Raw genomic sequence first — 25,498 nt, 5'->3', positions numbered from 1 at the left:
TATTGGCTTATCCCATTGAGGATTCCATGGCCTGTGTCCTGCTAGGGCTGCGTGACCCTGGCCTTGCTTATCAGACCAGGGCGGATAAAAAGATTTTGTGGCTGTGCCTCGGCGCAGCGAAGCTCACGCTGGCTGCGGCCTGGAAAAAGAAGGAAGCCCCGGCGATCTCACTGTGGCACGCGCGACTCTGGAGGTTGCTCAGTTTGGAAAGGGTGGCGGACATCTTCCTTGGCCAATTCAAGAATTTCCGATATCAGTGGGGCCCCCTGGTTGACTTCCTTTCTAACGGGTTACCTTCGGCTGTGTGTCCAGCTTCATTGAGGTCGCTGCACCTCTTTCAAGTGTAAAGTGGTTGTGGACTGAGTGTTTGTGTGAATGGCGTCACCACCATGGGGAGGGAGGGGGAGGGGTGGGGGAGTTTTCTGTTTTGGTCTTTTGGGCTGTGGAGGTTCTGCTAACTGGCTGTCTGACCCACTTGCGTGGAAAATACAGGAATGGGGTCCAGCATATTGCAGTACTGGATATCCTAGCTGAACTGGCCTACTGACATGCATGTCGAACACTTTGTGAAGTGGTCCTAATAGCTGTGTTGTCTCGCTCCTGGACTGGATATGCTTGTACTATATTTTGGAACTCTTCTGTTGTGTGAAAACTGATTTTGACCTGATCTTGAGTAATGTGCGGCTCCTCCGCAGCCCTTTGTTTATTCTCTTCTGCAAATCAAAATAAACATTTTATAAAAAAAAAAGAAATTGAAGTAACTGAAGAGACATTACAGCAGTACTGTTTGAAGTGGTCTATTTTGCTTACTGATTTCTACCCGAGGTACAGGCTCTAGTAGCCTTTGCTGATGTTTGTCTGAGGAACAGGGTCTAGTGACCCCTGAAAGAGGCATGGAGGATCAAAATACTCACGTTGTCCAAAGTGGTTTGGCTGACGGAATAGTCTTCAATGCCCAACACGTCTACCACCTGCTCCATTTTGCTGAATACCTGGGCCAGTGAGATCTGGTCGGATTTGAGCTGAAACTGTACCTTGGTGTGGTGCCGCTCCTACAGAGAAACAATAGTTCAATACACATAATATTCTCTTTCTCCCATTCTTTACAAACTCTGTGGAGCTCACTCTCAAACCAACACTGCTTAATCCTCATCAAAGAGCATTATGTATGGTTACTCATCCTCTGTGCCTCTCAATAACAGAGGACTGGGGCAACATAACCCTATAGATGAATACACCATGGCACATTTTGAGCACCAATAGTATACCACCCGAGTTTACTTACGCTGTGCTTATAGACCATCTTCGGATCCCTCAAATCTTATTGAGGCATGCACTGGTGAGAATTTTCAAACCATGCGGCTAAAGCGGCAAACCCTCCTTAAAAACTGTGTGTGTGCAACCATTCAAATGATATTAAGAACCAACCTAAACCTATGCCACTGTTCACAGGCATAGAGCAGGCAAAACCAATAACTTACATACTGTCTGGTGCCTCTTAAAAGCAGATGGTACACATAAAGTGTTCTTTAAGTTTCACTGACGGGCATTCTATTTCATTTGCTCTCACTTTGGATATTGTTCTCTTTTATTAATGTTCACAATTCTGGTACCCCTAAGTTTCACACATGATTTGTCTTGCTCCATGAATTTACAGGAATTCGGATCTCTGTGGATTTGCCTCAGAGCTGATTTCCTTCAACTTGCCACATTTCATGTCTGCCCACCATGAACGTTTTATTAAACACTTCTCAAGAATCAAAAACGTAGAAAGGTATGGTATCAGTTATGTAAAAGGGTGTCCAGAATCATTTGGGGGTCGAAAATGATTGGAAAAATCTGTCAATTCCACCAAATTGTGAGCTGCATCACCCCTTTGCACTGAGTTGTGATCATTCAACCGCACAAAATATTTACCACTTGACGGCACAACTGGCCAGTTTGCTACACATAAAAGTGGACAGTCAACTCCACAACATGGGAGTCAACAGCAAGGAATTGCCCTTGAAGGGTTGTTATGAAACAATCGTAAACAGTGGTGATGGCATTAAAAAATGTTATTGCCCACAAATTGTGCAGAACTGATTGGACAACAATTTAATTGGCCAGTTGCACAGAACAGTGGTAAACATTGTTCAGTTACACTGCAAGTAATTTTCACTGACTGGAACTGACCAAGAGAATTACCAGCTGTGCCAGTAATGTACTGGCCACGTAAGCCTCGGTAACGGTCAGTCCCAAGGGCAAACAGGGCAGTCCTAGTTTTTTTAGGTCGAGCCTAGCGGCTGCACGCATATACTGCTAGCTCTGCGAGGCATGCTGTATTAGGGTCTGCACTATAAGCCCCGCCCATATTTTTAATTGGCTTGTGCTATTGTCCTTCGTGGACGCTGGCTTCCGATTCATTATGAGGCTTGTTAGTCCCTCCTTTGTACCGCCTTGTCTCTTTTAGTTACAGCCCATGAGGACCGGACCTTTTACTGGTGTTGTTACATGCTCTGCTTTATAACTTGGTGAGCACTATTTTCCTCAATGCTCTTCCCCTTTTTCCACACACGACATCCAGCATGGACTACTGTATTTATTTAAATTACTACGCGCAGTCCGCTTAAACTAGAGAAGCCGCACCTTTTCACTTATTTAATTTACGGCACAGTTTGCTTTCAGTTTAGCTGCTGCGCTTAATTAAGCCAGACGCTTTCACATTAGCGGTTGAGCTTATTTATTTTATTAATTATTAGCGCAGGCCACTTTCACTTCAGCGGCCACGCACAACGTGTCTTAGCGCTTTCGCTTCAATATTGTCCGTGTTCCTTTGTTTAGACGCGGCTCACTGTAACCTGAATACTGTGAGCAGCGTCTAAATAAAGGGTGTGGCCAAGATTAAAGTGCTCTCACATTTGCGAGCGTTTGAGCTATTGGCATTAGAAATAACAATGCCTTCTATATATGTGTTTGGTTTAAAACAGAAATAAAAGGCATTGTAATTTACAATGCCAATCGCTTAAACGCTTGCAAAAGCGAGACCTATTGCATTGAAAATGCTTGGTTTTTTTTTAGAATTCGGGACTTTAAAATTGACCTATGGCCACTAATGGCAGACTGCAACATCCCAGTCCACCCTGTGGATATAAATGGAGTGACAATGTTGACAATTTTCTCAAAAGGACCATTCCCTTTGTATTAATAATGTTCCTATTATCTGTGTCATCTTTTAAAAATATTAGAGCGTGTGGCACAGAGGTACTATGACAAGAGAACAGTGACCGCAAAACTGTAAAATAAAAACAAATGGTAAGATTGCTGGATAGATGGATGTCTACAGGTCATCGCTGGTCCTCCTGTAAAATGTTATGCATGTGGTAGGCTATTCAATGGTGATTTACCACAAGTTCACTCACATCAACCTTAACCTATGCTCTGCCTGCTGGAGAATAATCCATGGTTTCAAACCTTTTGTCTGACTGCCCTGGTATTTTTTACTGGCATCGTACACCAAGGAGTAACCCGCTTGGTCAAAGATAGAAAGTAGCCTGCAATGCTGCAGTCCCTGCTGCTAATATGATAAGCAGATACTAGCATCAATATGTAAACAAACATTGGCAAAGCCAATAGGTCACAACTACCGAGATCTATTGGCTTTGTCAATAATCTTTAGCCATGTTGTACAGCAGCGTGGCGGGTCACGTCATTGCTTTTTGCATTTTTTTTTTTTTTACTTTCATAGGCAATACGTAGAGCCAAAAATTAAATTGTGTGTGTGGGGTGGGGGGTTAGGGGGAGGGGGAGACAGGGCAAGCAACAATGAGATGGAGGGGGTGGTGAAAGCAATGATGGGGGAGGGGAAGCAGGAATGGGTCAGCCCGCTGATTGTATAGTATAATATGGCATGGCTTGTCATTGTATAATATGATTAGGTAAGGTATGATCTGTTGATGCATAGTAAGGCCTGTTATTGTATGGTATGGTATGGTCTCTTATCGAATAAAACAGTATGGTATGGGCTGTCATTGTATAGTACTGTATGCCTTGTCATTGTATAGTATAGTATGGTATGGTATAGTACAGCCTGACATTGTATGGTATGGCCAGTCATAGTAAGGTATGGAATGGCCTGGGATTTTATAGTATGTTCTGCCACTATACAGCATGGTATGGATTGTCATTGTATAGTATGATACAGAATGGCCAGTTGTATATTATGGTATGGTATGTCATTGCAGAGTATGGTATGGTCTGTCACTGTATATTATGAAATGGTATGGCCTCTCATTCTACAGTATAGTATGGCTGGACATTGTATAGTATGGTATGATCGGTCATTGTATAGTATGGTACAGCCTGCTAATGTTTGGTATGGCCTGAGATTGTATAGTATGGTCTGTCATTGTATGGTATGACTATGGTACGGCTTGTCATTGGATAGTATGGTATTGCCTATTCTTGTATAGCAAGGTATAGCATGTCACTGTATAATACAGTATGGTATAGCCTGTCAATGTATAGTATAGTATGGTCTGTCATTGTATAGTATGGTACGCCCAATTACTGAATAGTATGGCATGGTCTCTTATTGAATAGAAATGTATTGTATGCGCTCTCATTGTATAGTACTGTGAGACCCGTCATCGTACGGTATGCTACAGCCAGTCAATGTACATTACAGTACAGTATGGTTTTGGCTGTCACTGTATGGTATGATATGGTACGATCTGTCATTTTATAGTTTGGGATGGGATGGCTTGTCATTGTACAGTATGGTATTTTGTATGGCCCCTCATTGTGGAGCATTCTATGGTAAGGCCTCTTGTATAGCATGGTCTACCATAGTATATTATGGTATACAATGGCATTGCCTGTCATTGTATGGAATGTTATGGTATGGCCTGCAATTATATATTTGGTATGGTATTGAATGGTCTGCCATTGCATCGTATAGTATGGCTGGTCATTGTATGATATGGTATGGTATGGGCTGTAATTGCATATCATGGTATGGTAAGTCCTCTTGTATAGCATGGTCTGCCATAGTATATTATGGTATACAATGGCATTGTATGGTATGGGCTGTAATTGCATATCATGGTATGGTAAGTCCTCTTGTATAGCATGGTCTGCCATAGTATATTATGGTATACAATGGCATTGTATGGTATGTTATGGTATGGCCTGCGATTGTATATTATTGTATGGTATTGAATGGTCTGCCATTGCATGGTATAGTATGGCTGATCATTGTAGGATATGGTATGGTATGGTATGATATGGGCTGTCATTGCATATCATGGTATGGTAAGTCCTATCATTGTATGGCGTAGTATGGCATATTGTGGCCTATCACTGTATGGTATTGTGTGGAATGGTATGGAAGGACTTTAATTGTACAGCACAGTATGGTATGGTATTGTGTGTAATTGAATAGTAAGGTAAGCCCGCCATTGTACAGTATGGTATAGAGCGACATGGAATGACCCGTCATTATATAGTATGGTATACTATGGAGTGGTATGTATGGTCTGTCATTGCATAGCATGGTATGGCCTGTCATTGTACAGTATGGAAGCATATGATATAATTTGCAATTGTATAGTGTAGTACACTAAGGCATGTAATTATATATTATTGTATTGAATGGTATGGTGTGGCCTATCACTGTATGTATGATGTGAAATAATATGTTATGGCCTGCCACTATACAGCATGGTCTAGTCTAGCCTGTGATTGTATGGTATGGTATGGTAGGATATGATGTGGGTTGTCATTGTACAGTATGGCCATTTTATAAAATAGTATGGTGTGCCATGATATAGTATGTCATTGTGTAGAATGGTATGGCATGTATGTTGCTGTACAGCATGATATTGTATGGTACAGTATAGCATGTCATTGTACAGTTGGCACGGTATGGCGTAGACCTCATTGTATAGTATGGTATGACTGCAGCATGACGTCATTTCATAGTATAATACGGTATGGTATGCTCTGCCATTATAAAGTGTGGCATGGCATGGTCTGTCACTGCATTGTATAATATAGTATGGCTTCCATTGCATAGTATGGTAGGGTACAGTATGCATAGCACAGCTTGTGGTTGTATATTATGGTATGGCTTGTCATTGTATAATTTGGGATGGCCTGTCACTGTACAATGGCTCGTCATTGTATAGTATTAAATGGTATGGTCTGCCATTGTATATTATGGTATAGCATGATATTGTATAGTAATGCATCTCATTGTATAGCATGATATGGTAAGTCAATGAATAGTATGGTATGGGCGGTCACTGTATAGTATGATATGGTATGGCCTCTCATTGTACAGTATCATCTTGTTTGCCATTCTATGGTATAGTATGTCTTTTGTTTATTAGCATGGTATAGCTTGTCATTGTATGGTATGGCCGGCCACTGTATAGTACGGTATGATCTGTGATTGATTAGTATGGCCTGTTATTGTTTGGTACAGCATGGCCTGCCCTTACATAATATGGTATGGCATTACTATGGTACAGCCTGTCATTGCATGGTATGGTCTATGCTTACATAGTATGGTATGAGAGCTCACTGTATAATATAGTATGTCATGCTTTCCACGGTAAAGTATGGTATAGTATGATGTTGTACAGTATAGTATAGCATAGCATGTCAATGTATACTATAGTATAGTATGATATAGCATGGCCTGTCATTGTATAGTATGGTATGCCCACCATTGTACAGTATGATGTAGTGTAGTAGGGTATGGTCTGCTTCATATAGCATGGTATACTATAGTGTGGTATGATATATGGTCATGGTATAGTATGATATGGTATGGCTTGTCAATGTATAGTATGATGCACCCTGACATTGTATAGTATGGTATGTCATTGTATAGTATGGAATGATATGGCCTGTCACTGTATGGTATGGTATGTCATTGTACAGTATGGAAGTGTATATCATTTGGCATTCTATAGTATGGTATGATGAGGCCTGTAATTGTATAGTATATTATGGTGTGGTATGGTTTGGCCTATCATTGTAAGTATGGTATGATATGTTTGCCATTGTACAGCATGGCATTATTATGGTTTGCCATTATATAGTATGCCATTTTATAATATGGTATAGAATGGATTGTCAATGCATAATATGGTATGGTATGGCGGGCCTTTCAGTATATGGTATGGTGTAGTAGTCTGTCATTATACAGTACGATATGGTGTGGTCTGTCATTGTATGGTACGGTATGGCTTGCCATTGTATGGCATGGCCGGTCTGTATGGTATGGTATAGAATGGCCTGTCATTTCATAGTATGGTTTGGAAGGATATGCTTTCACCTAATATTGTATAGTACAGTAAGGCCTATCATTGAATTGTATGGCATGGATAGTCATTTTATAGTATGGTATGGCATAGGATTGTACAGTATGGTATGGCCATTCACTGCATGGTAAGGTAAAGTATGGAATGTCATTCTAAAGATGGTATGGTTTTTAGGTCTCGCCTGTCGATGCGCATGCGCATCGAGCAAGGCGAGAGTATTGCGAGTTATCCACTCTTTATCCACACTGCAAGGAATCGTGGCGATTCCTTGCAGTGCCCGTGACTTTTAAGGTCAATGCGCATGCGCATTAAGCTTATGCGCATGCGCATTGACCTTAAAAGTCACGGGCGCGTGCATGTCCGTCTTTGTTTACCCGCTCCGCCCCCTCCCGCCGTGTCGCCTTGCCTACTCTCTTCCACAGCCTCCCCCAGCTCCGCCCCCTCACTACTTGATTGCACGGCCGCTAGGCCGTGCCTCCCCTACTCTCCTCCCCCCTCCTCCTCTCCTCCCCTGCCTGCCTGCCGTGTCGCACCTCTCCCCTCTCCGCCCCCTCCCCCGTTCCGCCCCCTCCCCTTCCCGCCGTGTCGCATTTCTCCTCCCCCCTCCCCTCTCTTCCCTCCGGCTTGTTTGTTTATTTGACCCGCTCCGCCCCCTCCCCTTCCCGCCGTGTCGCATTTCTCCTCCCCCCTCCCCTCTCTTCCCTCCGGCTTCTTTTTTTGTTTATTTTACCCGCCGTGTCTCCGATCCTTTCGCTTGTTTTTTTTAGATTGCATTCTTGATTGGCGCCAGCAGAGAGGTGTAATCTAATCTGGGCAACGTCCGGCTGTGGCACCGGCGTATTATCTCTGGCCTCACTTCCTAGCGTCCGTGTGTGCTCACTGTTCAGCTCTGGTATACGGGGGCCCGAGCAGCAGCCCGCACCACGTCCTCTGCTGTGCTCTGTTAGTAAGGGGATCCTCCCCAAAGTGTGTACTCGCTGCCTCTGCCCCTCCCCAAGTGTCGAGGCTGCTGAGTCCAGTCCAAAGGCGCCACGATTTCTCTCCGGCCTGTAAGCTCCCTCATGCAACTCAGGTGAGCCATGACCTTCGGTCATCTAGCCCGGTGGCCTCACATGCTGCCATTCGCTCCAAGATAGCAGAACGGGGATTAGACAGAGGCGGAGGTGCAACACAATAGGACTGCACTGCACCAGGCTACCATCCTGGGAGAGCCAGCCTGAAGCAGGACGTCGCCGCCAGTGCGCTCCTTCGTTGGATATGGCCACCGCTGGGTCTGCTCAGGCTGTTTTGCCGCTGCATAGAGTTTTCTCGCCAGATGCCAGCAGTCAGTCCCTCACCCTCAACCCCTCACCCTCAACCCCTCACCCTCAACCCCTCAACCCCAAACCCTCAACCCCAACCCCTCACCCTCAACCCCTCACCCTCAACCCCTCACCCTCAACCCCTCACCCTCAACCCCTCACCCTCAACCCCTCACCCCCTCACCCTCAACCCCTCACCCTCAACCCCTCACCCTCAACCCCTCACCCTCACTCACCCTCAACCCCTCACTCACCCTCAACCCCTCACTCACCCTCACTCACCCTCACTCACCCTCACTCACCCACACTCACCCTCACTCACCCTCACTCACCCTCACTCACCCTCACTCACCCTCAACCCCTCACTCACTCACCCACAACCCCTCACTCACTCACCCTCACTCACCCTCACTCACCCTCAACCCCTCACTCACCCTCACTCACTCACCCTCACTCACCCTCACTCACCCTCAACCCCTCACCTCACTCACCCTCACTCACCCTCACTCACCTTCACTCACCCTCACTCACCCTCAACCCCTCACCTCACTCACCCTCACTCACCCTCACTCACCCTCAACCCCTCACCCTCACTCACCCTCACTCACCCTCACCCTCACTCACCCTCAACCCCTCACCTCACTCACCCCCAACCCCTCACCCACCCTCAACCCCTCACCCACCCTCAACCCCTCACCCTCACTCACCCTCAACCCCTCACCCTCACTCACCCTCAACCCCTCACCCTAACTCACCCTCACCCTCACTCACCCTCAACCCCTCACTCACCCTCTCACCCTCAACCCCTCAACATCAACCCCTCACCCTCACTCACCCTCACCCACCCTCACTCACCCTCACCCTCACTCACCCTCACCCACCCCCTCACTCACCCTCACTCACCCTCACTCACCCTCACCCTCACTCACTCTCACTCACTCTCACTCACCCTCACTCACCCTCACCCTCAACCCCTCACCCTCACTCACCCTCAACCCCTCACTCACCCTCACTCACCCTCACCCACCCTCACCCTCACTCACCCTCACTCACCCTCAACCCCTCACCCTCACACAGTGCAATAGGTCTCGGAGCATTTGAGTTAGAGCTTTTAGAAATGTTTATGGCTTTTTTTTTTAATTCTTTAGCATTGGCTACAGGAAACAAAAATGCTAAAGATTTACAAAAAAACCCATAAACAATTCTAAAAGCACTAACTCTAATGCTGCGAGACCTATTGCATTTCCAATGCTTGTTATTGTGTGGCATGGCTGGTCATTGTATATTATGGTATGCTATGGCCTGTCATTGTACATTATGGTATGGCCTGTCACTGTACAGTATGGTATGGCTTGTCGTTGTATAGTATGATATGTTATGGTCGGTCATTAGCATAGCAGGGTATGGTATGGCATGCTATCATATGAGATGCCATTTTACATACAGTAGGGTATGGTCCGGCCTATCATTGTATATTATGTTGTGGCCTATGGGTGTATGTTATGGCCTGTTATACAGTATGGTATGGCTGTAGGAAACTGGGTTTTTGTTGCAGTATCCCCCCCCCCCCCAAACCTTTGCCTGGTATTTGATGCAGCTTTGACTGGAGTGCACTGGGTTCCTGCTAACCAGGTCCCCAGTGCCAGTGCTCTCTCCCCAAAATAAGGTAACTGGTCAAATAATACCGAATTGGTCACACCTTTAGCACCTTTGTAAGTCCCTAGTAAGTGGTACCCATGATACCTAGGGCATAGGTACTAAAGATAGTCCCTAAGAGCTGCAGAAAATCCTGTGCCGCTCTAAGGGACCCAGCACCAAAATTATGCAGACTGCCACCTAAGGCTGCATGGCAAAGTGCTCTAAAAAGTGAAAACACAAGACATTGCACATAATATTTGTAAGTCGCCCCTACAGCAGGCCTTAAGGCAGGGTGCATTATATTACATGTGAGGACATATCTACATAAGCAGATATATCCCTGTGCTGGCCAGTTCAATTATTGACAATACAAGTGAACAGGGAAGCCACCCTAAGGTATATACTGGCATTGGTCAAAACGAGTTTCCCAGCTACATAATGGCTTCACTGAAACCTATTGTATTTGATATCAAACACCTCATATTAATTAACTCCTCTGATTCCTGTGATGGATTTAATCATACATCCACTCACTGGGTACCTAAGGAATACCCCCTGAAAACCTACCAACCTCTAATGTACTGGCTTACTGGTCCTGTCCAACCAACCACCATAGACGAGTTTCTGACCCCCAGGAGGTGGCAGTCCACCCTCTTGGAGGTCAGAATCAATGGCTGCACTGGTAGGTGTTATCACTTCCTCAAAAGCCTCCACCACCTGTGATATGCAACCCTGACTTCCACCAGAAAGGAGAAATCCCACCCCCTGCCCAGGGCCCATTGGCCCCCGGAACGGGTGGTAAATTAGTTAGTGAGGATGTGTGTTCACCCTCAGGCTAGTACCACTCCTAAGGTGAGTTATCTGAAGTGCACACAACTCGGGAAATTCCACCATCTTGGTTTTTGGTGGCATTAGGTCCTCTGAGTCACGGTTATGCCCACTTCCCCAGGAAGTGGTCGTATAGCTGGTGTAGTCACCCTAAAGGTAGTTAGCCTATTGGCTAATACCGGACACTCCCTGTAAGGCCACTAAATACAGTATTTAGGTGGCACCCCTGATGCCAAGACCTAAGATTCGACGGACTAAAGAAGGAATGGGCAAATAAGATTGCAGACCAGAGAAAAGAGGAGCAACAACTGACTTGGCGCAAACCCTGCCAGCCTGCTTGCTGCTCCTTACCCTCGTGAAGAAAGTGACTAATCCTGCCACTGTGCAGACTCCAAGAAACCCAGTGGGATGCCAGTGCTTCACAAATCGCCATAGAACTCCCTTGGAGTAAAGGAGTTACTCCCCTGGAACCGCAGGCACCAAAGAAGCATTGTTTGATTCACCATTCTACCAATGCTGTAGCTTCCCAGGAATAGGTTGCAGTGCTCCCACAGGTAATATTCGTCCTCCCTCCAAGTGGAGGACGCCAAGACCAAGAGGAGCCAATCTTGGCTTGAGGTACTGGACCCCTTGCACCAACCAAGGCTTGTTGTGTCCAGCCCAGAAACCAACACAGAGGAAGACCGACCTGTGTGTTGAGGGACTTCAGGGTCAGTGAAACCCACACAGGGAGTGGCCCAGCTGTCCTGTTTGCCTCTCTTATGCAGAACCAAGACAAATCTAGCCTCCAAACGCTATCACCTGACACTTCAAAGTACCTCTGCCCCACGTCCGACAGCCAGAACCTGTTTGAGGTGAGGGTACCAACAGGGTCCTGAGACCCTCAAAGGCTGAACCAATCCTTGGGTTTTCCCAGACTGGACTCCCACCTGCAGCTTCTTTGTGTAGGCCCTCTTAACTGAGAGTTTCTCCCGGAGCACGAACCCGACACTTAAAAGCACCACTGCACCCGAGTCCCACAGCCCGAAGAGAAGAGGACCAATGGTGTCCTTATTTGCCAGAGCATCTTAAGGAGCGAGCCCCTGGACTGGACTCCCAGTCCCAGTCCCAGTTTGCAGCCTCTTTACAACCGAACCATTCCCTGTTGAAGTGGAAGGGGCACCAAACGCTGAAACACACCTCTGCACCCGGATGCCCCGGTGTCACCCAAAGTGACCAGCTGGTGTTAGATTGGACTTTGCCCCATACTCATCTGAAGTCCAGGAGAAGTGTCCGAAAGTCACTGACAAGTGCCCAAATGCAGTATATGTTTTTCCCAATAGGATAACATTACCAATCCAGAAATTGCCTTAAGTGTGAACTTTTGAAACCTGTACAAATTCATATCTCGAAAATCGCTTACCTGTTTCAGATAATCTTGGAATCTAAATTCACATTAAGCTTTTGGTATCCGATTTCTTTGAGTGTGTGTCTCACTTACTGTCATTGTGTGCAATAAATGTTTAGCACTACCCTCTGATAAGCCTACCAGCTTGCCCACACTACCACAAAAGAGAACATTTAGGTTAAACTCTTTGCCTCAGTAAACATTGAAGTTTGCCTGAACTCTTTTAAACAGTGTACCTTGTTTTGTTCCACTATATGAAGAGCCTGCTTCCTGCAATGGCCTAGTATTGTATAGTATAATATGGTCTCTCAATGCATAGTATGGTGTGGCCTGTCACTGAATTGTAGGACTATGGCACAGTATCTCATTGTAGGGCCTGGCATGTCATTGTATAGTGTATGAAATAGTAGGACATGGTATGGCCTGTCATTATATAGTAAGGTATGTGTGGGCTGCCGTTACATAGCATTGTATGGTATGACTTGCCATTATGCGGCTTGGTAGGGCGTGTCATGGTATGGTATGGTATGGCCTATCACCCTATAGTATAGTATTGCCTGACATTGTAAATTATGGTACAGCATGGTGTGTCATAGTATACAATGGTATGGTATGAGTAGTCATTATATAGTTTAGTACGGCCCATCTTTCTATGGTATGGATTGTCATTGTATAGTATAGTATAGTATGGGATGGCCTGTGATTGTATGGTATGGCCTATCATTACATAGTATGACCTATTATTGTATAGTATGGTATGGCCTATCACCTTAGAGCGTGGTATGGTATGGCCTGATATTGTATATTATGGTATGGGAGGGAACGGTACAGTACGGCCTGTCATTGTATAGAATGGAATAGTATGACCAGTCAATTTATAGACTAATATGGACTGCCATTGTATAGTCTGGCATAGTATTGCAAGGTATGGCCTGTCACTGTATGGTAACGTATGGGGTTTCATTGTATGGTAGGGTATGATATGTATCGTATGGTACGGACTGTCAATGTATAGTATGATATAGTATATCCTGTCATATAGCATGGTATGGCCTGTCATTGTATAGCATAGTCCACTATGCTACTGTATGGTACATTATGGCCGGTCATTGTATAGTACAATATTTTCTGTGATTTTCCTCTATGGTAACATATGTATAGACTTTTATTGTATGGTACTGTATGGCCTATAATTGTGTAGTATGGCATGACCGGTCATTGTACAGGATGGTATGATATTATATGGTACACTTGTCATTAGATAGTATGCTATGGTATGGCTGATCATTGTATAATATGGTCAGGCCATACTATCATATAGCATGGTATAGTATGGCCTGCCCTTGTGAGTTATGGTACAGTATGGTATGCTATGGCCTGTCATTATATGGCAGCTATAAAATAACAGGTAGGTAAGGCATGGCCTAACACTGTATAGAAAGTTATGGTATTACCTGTACTTGTATAGAATGGGATGACCACTCATTTTATAGTATGGTATGGGCTCTCATTGTATAGAATGGTATGGCCTAACATTGCATGGTATGGACTGTCATTGAATAGAATTGTATAGTATGGTCTGTCATGATACAGCACGGTAATATCGGTCATTGTATAGTAAGGTATGATATGGTACAGTATTGCCTGTCATTGTATGGTTTGGTGCACCCTACCATTGTACAGAATAGTAAAGTATGGCCTGTTATTGTATAGTATGGTAGTGTATCGAATGGCAAGGCCGCTCATTGTATAGTATGGCATTATATGGCCTGGCATTATATATTATGGTCTGCTATGGTTTAGTGTGGTATGGTATGATACGGTTCATCATTGTAGAGTATGGTATAGTATAGTATCATATTTTATAGTATTGTATGCAATGCATTGTATAGTATGGTATAGTCTGTCATTGTATGGTTTGGTACGGCTTATCGTTGTACAGAATGATATGGTATGGCACTGTATGGTATGCCCGTCGTTTTATATTATGGTAAGTCATTACATAGTATGGCCTGTCATTGTATAGTATGGTATGTCATTGCTTAGTGTGGTATGGTATGATATGGCCCGTCATTGTAGAGTATGGCATGGCATAGTAATGTTTAGGATTTTATAGTATGGTATGCTATGGCCTATCATTGTATAGTAGAGTATGTGGCCTATGTGTATGGGAGGCTATGGCACAGCAGTGACTCCTCCATTAGGGTGGAGGAGCGTCGCTCCACTGTTGGCAGCGCAGCAAACGTGAAAAATAAAATGGTAATAAAACAATGTTATTGCCATTTTATTTTTCATTCTGCCAGCCAAGCCTAGTCTAAGGGCAGGAACGGGCCATTACTGGTGACGGACAGCAGCAGGAAGGAGTGGTGGGCACTGCAAGTGCGCATGTCTGTTTGACCAGCTGTCCTGTGATGGCCAGCCTGACATGCGCACTTTAAATCTCTCCGACCCAAACTGAGTGCACAGCCGGGTGGGGAAGATGCACAGGCTCCCAGGCCCTGAGTAAGCGGCAAGCCAGCCCGCTCCTGGGGCTTCTCTCATGCTAGTTAATTGCATTGCCAGCATGAAAGCAGAGTCTGGATTGGTTAGTGGAGTTTACTAGACTCTAGGAGCCTGGGCTGGAACCATGTGACGCGAGAAGAGCACCCAGGCAGTGGGTTGGTACACTTTTAAATGTTTTCATTTTAATTAAATGTTTCTTTTCACTCACTGACAAGCACTGTGGGAAACTTGCAACTCCAGAGCTCTCATTTGTGGACCGTTATAAACACTGTTTGGATCGGACCATGATTGAGAGATTTGGCGTTGAGCTTAAGGGAATTATAGGTTTCTGACAGTACCGGTCACTGGGCCAAAATATTCTCCCTTGTTCTGCCCCGCCACTTTAATTCGACAGCAGACGCCTCTGCTATGGTATAGTATAGTATGACCCGTCATTGAATGGTATGATATGGCCTGTCATTGTATAGTATGGCATGCAATGGCCTGTTATAGTATGGTATGGTATGGTAAGGTATGGTTTGGCTTGTCAATGTATAGTATGGAATGGCTAGTCATGGTTTATTATGGAAAGGTACGACCCGTCATATTGTATGTTATGGTATGTCATAGTATGATTGATATGGTCTGTCATTGTATAGTGTGGTATGTCTTGACATTGCATAATATCGTATGGTATGGCCTGTCATTTTACAGTATGGCATGGTAAGGTATAGTTTGGCATTGCATGGTATGCTATGATATGGTCTGTTATTGTATATTATGGTAGGTCATTGTATAGTATGGGATGACCTCTCATTGTATGGTATGGTAAAGACTATCATATAGTATGGTGTGGTAGGTCATGTCAATGTACAGCATGGTATAGTAGGGCCTGCCTATGTATGGTATGGTATGGTATGGTCTATCATTGTATAGTATGGCTTGGAACAGACTGTCACTTTATAGTACAGTATGGTATATCATTGAACAGTAAGGCATGTCATTGTATGATATGGTATGGTATGACTATAGTATGGCCTGTTGTTCTGTAGTATAGTACGGTCTTGCATTGTATGGTTTAGTATGGTATGGCCTGCCATTACATAGTATAGAATGGTATGTATGGTATAGCCTGTCATTGTATAATATTGTCTGGGCTGTATGTGTATAGTATTGTATATTGAGTCATTGTATAGTATTGTATGGTCTGTCATTGTATATTATAATATGGTTTGGTATGGTATGGTATGGTATGCCATTGTAAAGAATGGTATGGTCCGTCATTGTGTAGTTGGATATGGTATGGTCTGTCATGGAACATGGCAGATATGGTATGGTTTAGAATTGTATAGTATGATATGGTATAATCTGCCATTATATGGTATCGCTTGGCCTGGCATGGTATAGTATGGTATGACTACGGTATGGCCTGCCTTGTATAGTATGGTATGGTATGCCCTGTCATTGTATAGTATGGTAGGTCATTGTGTGGTATGATATGGTACAGCCTATCATTAGTTAGTATGGTATGCTCTGTCATCATATAACATGGTATTGTATATTATGTTATGGTATGTGGCATAGTATTGTATTGCCTATCTTTGTATATTATGGTATGGTATGATATGGCCTGTCATTGTATAGTACTGTATGTTAAGGTATGGCTTGCTATTGTGTAGAATGGTATGGTATTGTCAGTCACTGTATAGTACGGTATACTATGCTGTGGTATGTTATGGCCTTTAATTGTATAGTATGGTATGGCCAGTCATTGTATAGTATGGTATGGTGTGGTATGCCCTATCATTGCATAGCATTGCATGGTATGGTAGGGTAAGGCCTGCCATTGTTCAGCATGGTATGGCCTGTTTTTGTATGGTATGGTATGACCTGGTTTGTGATTGTATAGTATGGCATAGTATGGTATGGTATTGCCTGGCTTGTTATTGTATAGTATAGTATGGTATAGCCTGTCGTTGTATGGTATGGCCTGGTTTGTGATTGTATAGCAGTATATATAATATATAACAGCAAAATGTTCTGTCCAACCCATAATCGTGCAAATGAACCAATTTAAAACACATTGTGTATTTTGGCTAAGACATTTTAATCATGCCCAAGACATCCTATTATTCAGGAAACACAAAGCACCTAGTTACAAACTAAACAAGTGATTACTTAAAAGTGAACAGAGAAACAAGGGTGTGGAAGAAATCTAAAAAGCAAATACACTCTTAGGAACTGCTGCAACTGGAAGAAAGAAATAGGCTGGGGCAGAAAGTGTAAGCAGTGGAACGACACTCCTTAAAAAAAAAAAAAAATGGAAGCAGTACTTGGTCCTTACTCCAGGGAAAGAAGAAGCACATGAACAGAAAGTGAAGCCAGCACGCACTGATCGAACAAGAGCCAGCAAATAAGAGTGACAACGAGGCCAACGAATGGTAAGCAATGGGCAGGCTCCAAGCCCTCTTTAGGCAAACAAAATGTTTTGCAAGCAGTCACGCATGCACTCTCTCAAGTGAGACCTAAAAATGTAAACCGGTATAGTAGTCTAATAAGACCACAGTCCTGCTGAGCGATTTTCAACAAAGCTTGTACCAAAACTCATGGACTAAATACATAACTTGCACTTTATTATCCACTCTCAGATGTACACATGCTGAATTGTTGCAGCAATGAGCATTCCTCAGCTTACAGCATGTGATCCTTCCAAGCGGGTAAATGGCCAGAGTGGCTTGTCATTTCAAAAGAAAGGGATAATATTGGGAAAAATCATTAGAATAGCTTACCTTAAGGACAGCCTCTGGGAAGTTTCTGTTGAAGAACCGAACCACCTCCTTGACGTTCAAGCTGGACTTGGTCCGTACTGTGATCATGTACCCATCCCCAAACCTGCTCGAGTGCAAAGACACAAAATGGCGCCAGTGAGATTTCAAGGAAATAAGAGAAGCATCGCCAAGTCAAAAGCGTTAGAGTACAGAGGGCAAAAGACAGTCATAAATGCTAAGGCTTGGTATCACTGGATGGTGATGATGAACCAATGGCGTACAGATGTGGGTAGACAACCAGGCTGAGGCTGGAAGCATCATCTCCAGAAGACCAAAAAAACACAAATAAACAATCTATATACTAATATAATATAGAGAGAACCCAAACCTTTGAGGCGGGTAATCTCAGGAACCACAGCACCTATCGCAACACCCAATACAGCGTTGGAAAGGGCAGTTGCAGCAGAAGGACATAGGTTATGCAGACGCCCACCATATACATTTAAAAGGTAAAAGAACCGTGCCAGCAAAGTAGTCCCTTGTGGGCGTGTCTGTGTTGTGCTGTGGGCGTGTGCTGGGGGCATGACAAACGCTGGGGGGTGTGTGGTACGTTCCACCCTTCATGCCATGTCTCATCTCGTGTGCTGTGGACGTGCGCTGGGGGCGTGTGCGGGGCGCGGGATTATGAAGATAAAAAAGCGAGCGTTGTGCCCAATATTTCATTGTTTTTTCTTCCCAGGTTCTGTACATTCCAGCTCCGGGTGTCCACCCTGCTCCCTTTAAATACCCCTGCACCCCATAATCCTAACCCACCCTTACTCCTTAAATACCCAAACACCCTTAAACACTAACCAATCTTAACCCTATAAATATACCCTGTACCCCAAAACCCAAACCTAGTCCTGAACCCTATAAATACCCCTGTACCTCAAAACCCAAACCTACCCCTGAACCCTAAAAATACCCCTGTACCCCCAAACCTAGCCCTGAACCCTAAAAATACCCCTGTACCCCAAAACCCAAACGTACCCCTGATCCCTAAAATACCCGTGCCCCAAAACCCAAACCTAGCCCTGAACTCTTAAAATACCCCTGTACCCCAAACCTACCCCTGAACCCTAAAAATACCCCTGTACCCCAAACCTAGCCCTGAACCCTAAAAATATCCCTGTACCCCCCAAACCTAGCCCTGAACCCTTAAAATACCCCTGTACCCCAACACCCAAACCTAGCCCTGTACCCCAAACCTAGCCCTGAACCCTAAATATATCCCTGTACCCCAAAAACCCAAACCTAGCCCTGAACCCTTAAAATACCCCTGTACCCCAACACCCAAACCTAGCCCTGTACCCCAAACCTAGCCCTGAACCCTAAAAATACCCCTGTACCCCAAACCTAGCCCTGAACCCTAAAAATATCCCTGTACCCCCCAAAACCCAAACTTAGCCCTGAACCCTTAAAATACCCCTGTACTCCAAAACCCAAACCTACCCCATAACCCTAAAAATACCCCCAAACCTACCCCTGACCCTAAAAATACCCCTGTACCCCCATAACCCAAAACTATATCTGAACCCTTAAAATACCCAAACACCCCAAAACATATACCTCAGTACCCCAAAACATATACCCCAATACCCATAAAAAAAAAACATGCTTTTACCATTCATTCATTTACAACAAATTCCGTTGTAAATGTATGCGTGGTAAAAGCATATAAAATGTAATGCTATGCGTTATAATGGCATTGCGGAGTCATGGTACTTTCGTAATGAAAGTATGCGGAGTGATGGTATGCGGAAAGAAAGTTGCGGAATAATGGGTGTTTTTTTTCCCAGGTTCTGTACATTCCAGCTCCGGGTGTCCACCCTGCTCCCTTTAAATACCCCTGCACCCCATAATCATACCCCACTCTTACTCCTTAAAATACCCCAACACCCTTAAACCCTAACCCATCTTAACCCTATAAATATACCATGTACCCCAAAACCCAAACCTACCCCATAACCCTAAAAATACCCCTGTACCCCAAAACCCAAACCTAGTATGCGGAGTGATGGTATGCGGAAAGAAAGTTGTGGAATAATGGGTGTTTACCCTCCCCCGGCAAGTACATTGGTGGCACGGCGGCCCACATCTCCAGCAACATACTCATATTTTTTCACCACTGATTTGAAAAATGCACAGGCCTCTCTCATTGATGGCCAGCACCGACATACACTTTTAGAAACACCTCCAGTCACAAGTTCTAGAATTGTGAACTTTAGAGCTGGGGAGCTACGTTCAAATCTCGGCATCAGCTCAACATCCTGTGATTCCAGGCAAATCGCTTTGTCTCCCCGTGCCTACCACAAATGAATGTGTTCTTCTGTAATGTAAATTGTGCTCATGCCATGTTGTCGAGTTCGCGCTATATAATATTGCAAGGAAAAATAAAGTAGGGAAACTCGAGTTCACACACTACTGAACGCGCACTCTTAAGTGCATCAGCAGTGCACTGTGAATCTGAGCGTTTCACAGGCCTGTCACAGATAAGAAATGCTATCAAAACGAAATCCCACAAAACAATATATTACTGGCCGGCAGCAATTCATACACGGACAACGTCGGGACGGGCTGCTAGTAACAGTATAAAGTAAAATCATGAATTGTCATTAACTGTGAAAGAAAGCACATAAATGAGTCCTGGGCAAGCACCTTTTCTCCCTGCCTTTATCCATCGGTCAGCACCGAGATGCAAATGGTTCAGCCAGGTGCTCACTTACACACCTTTGCTGGATACCACGAAGAGTGGGACCTCCTCATTCATTGAAGACATCTTTAGTAAGTCTCAAGCCAATCCTAGAGTCAGGAATGGGAGCAGTACAGCCACCCTGTTGGATAGAACCTTTTACATCACAAACTATTTGCATTACACTGTGTGAGCTATACTGCACGTGTTACACTGTGTGTGATACACTGTGCGCGTTACAGGGCACTGAGGATCAGATGAGGCAACAGGATTCACTGAGCACCACTACAAACATGTCCTGTGGTTCGCCATCTTAACATGGATCTGGCATGGGCGCCATCTTAACATGGATCTGGCATGGGCGCCATCTTAACATGGAGCTGGCATGGGCGCCATCTTAACATGGATCTGGCATGGGCGACATCTTAACATGGATCTGGCATGGGGCAAAACCGCTCAGAAAAGTAAAGCCAGAGACTTGTAACAGCCAGTCAGAAAAAAACTAGGCCTGCGATGAAATCCGTCTCCTTTCGAAGACGATTTGCTCTAATTCTGGCCCTGTGTGTACAAAAAACACGATCACCAGGCGTGCCACTGGCAGGTGTCACTTGAAATCCAGCACCTAATTTAAAGAATGCAGACCTAATTTGAAACGAAGAGCTCGCACTTGCCTGGAGGGCATTAGGTACGTGACTTTGCCAGCATTGTGCGAGATCAAAAAGGTGCTTTGTTTTGGGCGGTGCTCAGCCCATAATTAAATTTACTAGCAACCAGTACACATCTGATAGTGTCCATGGTAACCAGGAAGTACAAACAGGAAAAGTCACTATTGGAGCGTCGGACATTCGGCTGTTCAGCTGTTGTAAAGAATAAGTACATTCCTCGGGGCAAGACAAAGGGAAGAGGAACTGCTAATGACGGCCTGTTTAAAACAAAGAACGACCAAACCAAAAATATAATTACATTAGATTACTTAAGAATTTGGTTAAATTGACATTAAAAAAAATCTGAAGTACTTCAATGCGTATGAATAAATGCCTAGCAAAAGTTTTGTCAGATTCTACTGCGGCAAAAAAAAATTTCTCCCCCCAAAAAAAAACCCATACCCCAAACATTCCCACAAATCTTGGGGTTGTTCACCCCCTATGTACCCCGAATATGAATGTCCTCCAGTCTTGAGAGGATAAATCTCACACAGTATTCAGGGTTGAAATGTGCATCTTAAAAATGTATTTGCAAATGACATCTCTTTAGTGACTAGCGAGGCAGGGAGAAGGAGGGACACATGCTTTATACTACTGTGGAGAAGGGAAGAAGAGGTGGATGCAGGAAGGCTATATCTTGGGATTAGCTATATTGGGCGGGCACACCCTGCAGGTAGCAAAGGTGCACCATTAGTCGCATCTTGGAACCAGTTTCGGGGCATCACACCTTATCATCCAGGCTAACTTGAATCCAGTGGCACAGTGAGCACGGGACCCACGTCTGGGCATATCCTTCTCACTATGGGTGACACAAGCAAAAAGAACAGATGATGGAAGGAGTGCTGAACAAATCAAACACTCACCCCAGTCACAGATCTGGGTTTAATCCATCATTATATTGCTCACCGTACCACCCCAGTTTGGACCCAGTCATATGAAAATCAGTCTGGACTCCGCTCCCAATGGCAACAGTCCAACCCGAACTGCGGGAATGGTATGCCCAGATGTGGGTCCAGTGATCACTGTGCCACTGGATTCAAGCTAGCCTGGCTGATAAGTGATACCCGAAACTGATCCCAGGAATGCTAGTTTCCGGTCCAGGGAAGACCTGGCATGGCAGGTCGGGCTGGACTGTGCTATAAATGAGCACCAGTCTCGTTACAGACGGACACATTCGTTTTTTGTTAGGCACGGGGAGATTAAGTGGTTTGCCCAGAATCACTGGATGTTGAGCATCCCTGCAGAGACTTGAACCTGATTCCCCAGCTTCGAGGTCGGCTGCTCTAGCCGTTAGGCCACATCTTCTAGGATACACATTAGGAACCACTGATAACTTTTTTGACTTAACTGTACCATGCCCTGGGTGATTATTGTGCTGCACTGTTACTTTAACAGTAGGAAATTGAGTGTGGTGCTACAGGAGCCTCTGTGCCAAGAATTACCTCATCACAGTGTGACCGGACCTGTGTGCACACCACCCAAACAATGAGCCCTACCTTTCACCTAAACTGCTGCCAAGGACCCAGCCGGCCCATGGCTGTAACCTTCTGGACCTCAACAGCTGGCAGAGGCTGCAGCGGTCACTACCGGGATTTGGGAGACATAGTAACATCCAGACGATCCTTCGACTAACTGACTAGATGTGTCCACGAGAAAGGCATGACAGGGACCACTGGCTTGTGTTCAGTCCCAGAATCGGTTGAGCAGTGAAGCTAGCAGGAAGGAGGGTGGCTTACCAGGACTGGGCCTGACCGGCAGCCTTGCATCTGTTTATGATTGAAGAACTTCACGACAACTGAGAAACTAAAACTGCACCTGGGCTAATTCTTGCTGTATCGTGTCCTATGGGGGAGGGGACATCTACCAGAGTCACTAGTGGGCCTGGGGAGGGGGGGGGGGAGGATGGGGGGCGAGGCACTAACGGACTCTAGTGCAAGAACATTTATTTGAATCTGGAATGTATCTAAGTGGTGTTTTATCCTAGTGTTTTCTAAACAGTTTTTTTTTTGGAAAGTCAAGTACTGGTTCTGACAATCCTTCAGCTAATATGAACATGTACACTGCATATTTGAAAAACCAATAAACATATATATTTTTTAATGTATGTGTGTACTAAGAATGCTGGGGTCTAACACCGCTACTATGCTGTGCTGAGAAGCCTCTGACTGCTCACCATCACTACCAATAGCAGGCAAGTGCTGAAGGGGTTGTACTTGGGGCAGTTAGCAGAGCCATGGCCGGATGGACCCCAGGGCATCAGAGGCAAACAACTTTGAACCATGGTTGACGACATGAGCCACTGCCGCCCTGTGCTCCAGCACCCCGAAAGCAATCTGACAACTGCCTTTTGCCCACAGTCATATCCACACATGGTTGCCATCTTGGTTGGTTGCTGTGCTTAGATCGATTGGTTGTAAACTGCAATATTTTCCTTTACCTGTTCTTCAGGTGCTGGATGCTGCCGAGACATTTCAGGCGCCCATTCACCATGATGGCCAGCCGGGTGCAGAGTGCTTCACATTCCTCCATGCTGCAGAGACAGAATTTATACACATCTCATTCCCAATACTATGCACAGAGATACATACTGCACCTGCAGTTTCTCGCATTCATCCACAAGCAAAGGGTAAATTGGTAAAACTGTACTGCTTCCTGTCAACACTTGAGGTGGGCCACATTGAATGTGTTAACCATTGTGAAATTGCTAAGATAGACTAGAACTCATCTGGGGAAAATCATTTCTGCTCAAGAAGTTCTCTATTCATAAGGTCTTTCCAAATTCTCCATGTAACTAATCACCACTAGGCCCAGGTTTTCACATCATCAACAAGACCCTGCACTTCAGATGAATAATAAGGCGACCGGATCGCTCCCTGGCATCAGGGACATAATTGTCCAGTCCTGGGTTTCTGTGAGTGGTAGTGCTGGCTCTGTTCTGCTGAAGCAGCCTGAATAAAGTTTCAAGGCCCCCATTTAGAATTTGGCAGATAGAGTTTACTCCATATGGATGGTGGAGGACAGTACCGCCGCCATCTTGAGGGAACTCACCTGCTAAATTTAGAGTTGTCTACTGGCCCTGTGGACAACACTCTACATTAAGACAGGCCACCATCATGACAGTTCCTGTCAATGTAAGAAATGTTTGACAGACAGTACAGTGGCCCCCACACCGTCTGAGTTTTCTCCCAGGGTGTGGCAGTCAATATGGTTTTTTCCTGTCCTTTACCGCCAGGTTTTTCACTGCGTTGACAAAGCGAAAGAAAAGACTTTACATGGTCCACCATAAATAGGAGGATGGTGTAAATTCCTTCCTCCAATGATTTCTCCTCCCTCGGGCTACAGAACAAGTACTACGTTGACCGAGTCAACAGGGGCTACGTTGATGAAATGCATGAGGTCCGTCTGACTTTAAATGAGGCAAGTGGTACGAGGGTTTCGTGAACAGGGTACCCTGTCACGTTTGCATTGGAGTACCAAGTCCACCAAACTCTAATTCAGGCTCTAACTTACAATAGGTTAAAACAAGGAAAAATAGCCCTGGAGATCAGCATGCCCAATTTATCTGGTAATCTTGCTAAGTCTTAACCTGGAATGGTTGTCTTAATTCTATTAAGGAATGGAGAGGTGACAGAATGCTGTCAAATATAGCCGGATTTGAAACACATGTTCATCAAGCAGGGGGTTGTGCACTGCTGCTTCTGTAATGTTTCACCTATTTTCTATATTTGAATTATTTTTAGATTGCAGGATGAGTTTGTTGTATGTCCACAATGTGGTGCCTGTGGACATGAACACTGTAAAGCGACAAAACAGGATTTAAATGCCTTCTGCCCTTGCCCCATGCTGGGTAACCCCCAAGTTGCATTTCATGCTGTAGAAAACATGCATTAGCAAAGCCAACAAGTCTACATTTTGACATGTTTAGTGTTACAGTCTATAGTGTTAGCACCTCTAGGGAATTAAGGTTCCCTTTCTACTCCTTTCTTTTGTGTCTTAGGAGTGTTAGGTAGCTGCAAAAATCTATCCACACCGCCCAACTTTTTAAAAAGTTTGCGACCCCCAAACCTGCTACTATAAATTAAACACACATTTTTAGCTAATTCTGGCAAGTTTTATAAAAATGGAGCCCACAAGAGGACTGAAAATGGAGAGAGTTGAGGTTTTTCTATAGACAAGTACAGCAATGACAGGTGGGTGTCCCATCGATGCTATGCAGAGGGTTTGCTTTCTTAAGGATGCAGTGTAGTTAGATAAAGCCCATACAGGCCTTCTCCCTAGGATGCAGTACATCCTTTGGCTTATTGTCCCTAGGGTGCCATGCCAGATATGGGTTACTATAACTAGGATATG

The 25,498-nt window shown here is 44.7% G+C and overlaps 1 protein-coding gene across 1 annotated transcript in view; it reads right to left on the bottom strand.

Annotated features, from left to right (window-relative positions):
* ABCA2 (ATP binding cassette subfamily A member 2) overlaps positions 1-25,498 on the bottom strand; it is a 696,743-nt gene that overhangs the window by 28,576 nt on the left and 642,669 nt on the right. The window contains exons 45-47 of the mRNA XM_086921159.1: positions 23,586-23,678; positions 17,735-17,837; positions 915-1,052 (exon numbers count right to left, since the gene is read on the bottom strand). Coding sequence (XP_086777285.1) covers positions 915-1,052; positions 17,735-17,837; positions 23,586-23,678 — 334 coding nt within the window. The remainder of the gene's footprint in view (positions 1-914; positions 1,053-17,734; positions 17,838-23,585; positions 23,679-25,498) is intronic.

Source organism: Lissotriton vulgaris, chromosome 5, assembly GCF_964263255.1.
Source record: "Lissotriton vulgaris chromosome 5, aLisVul1.2, whole genome shotgun sequence".
NCBI classification, from domain to species: domain Eukaryota; kingdom Metazoa; phylum Chordata; class Amphibia; order Caudata; family Salamandridae; genus Lissotriton; species Lissotriton vulgaris.
The sequence above is the reverse complement of the archived record's forward strand: the minus strand, read 5'-3'. Positions and strand labels throughout refer to the sequence as shown.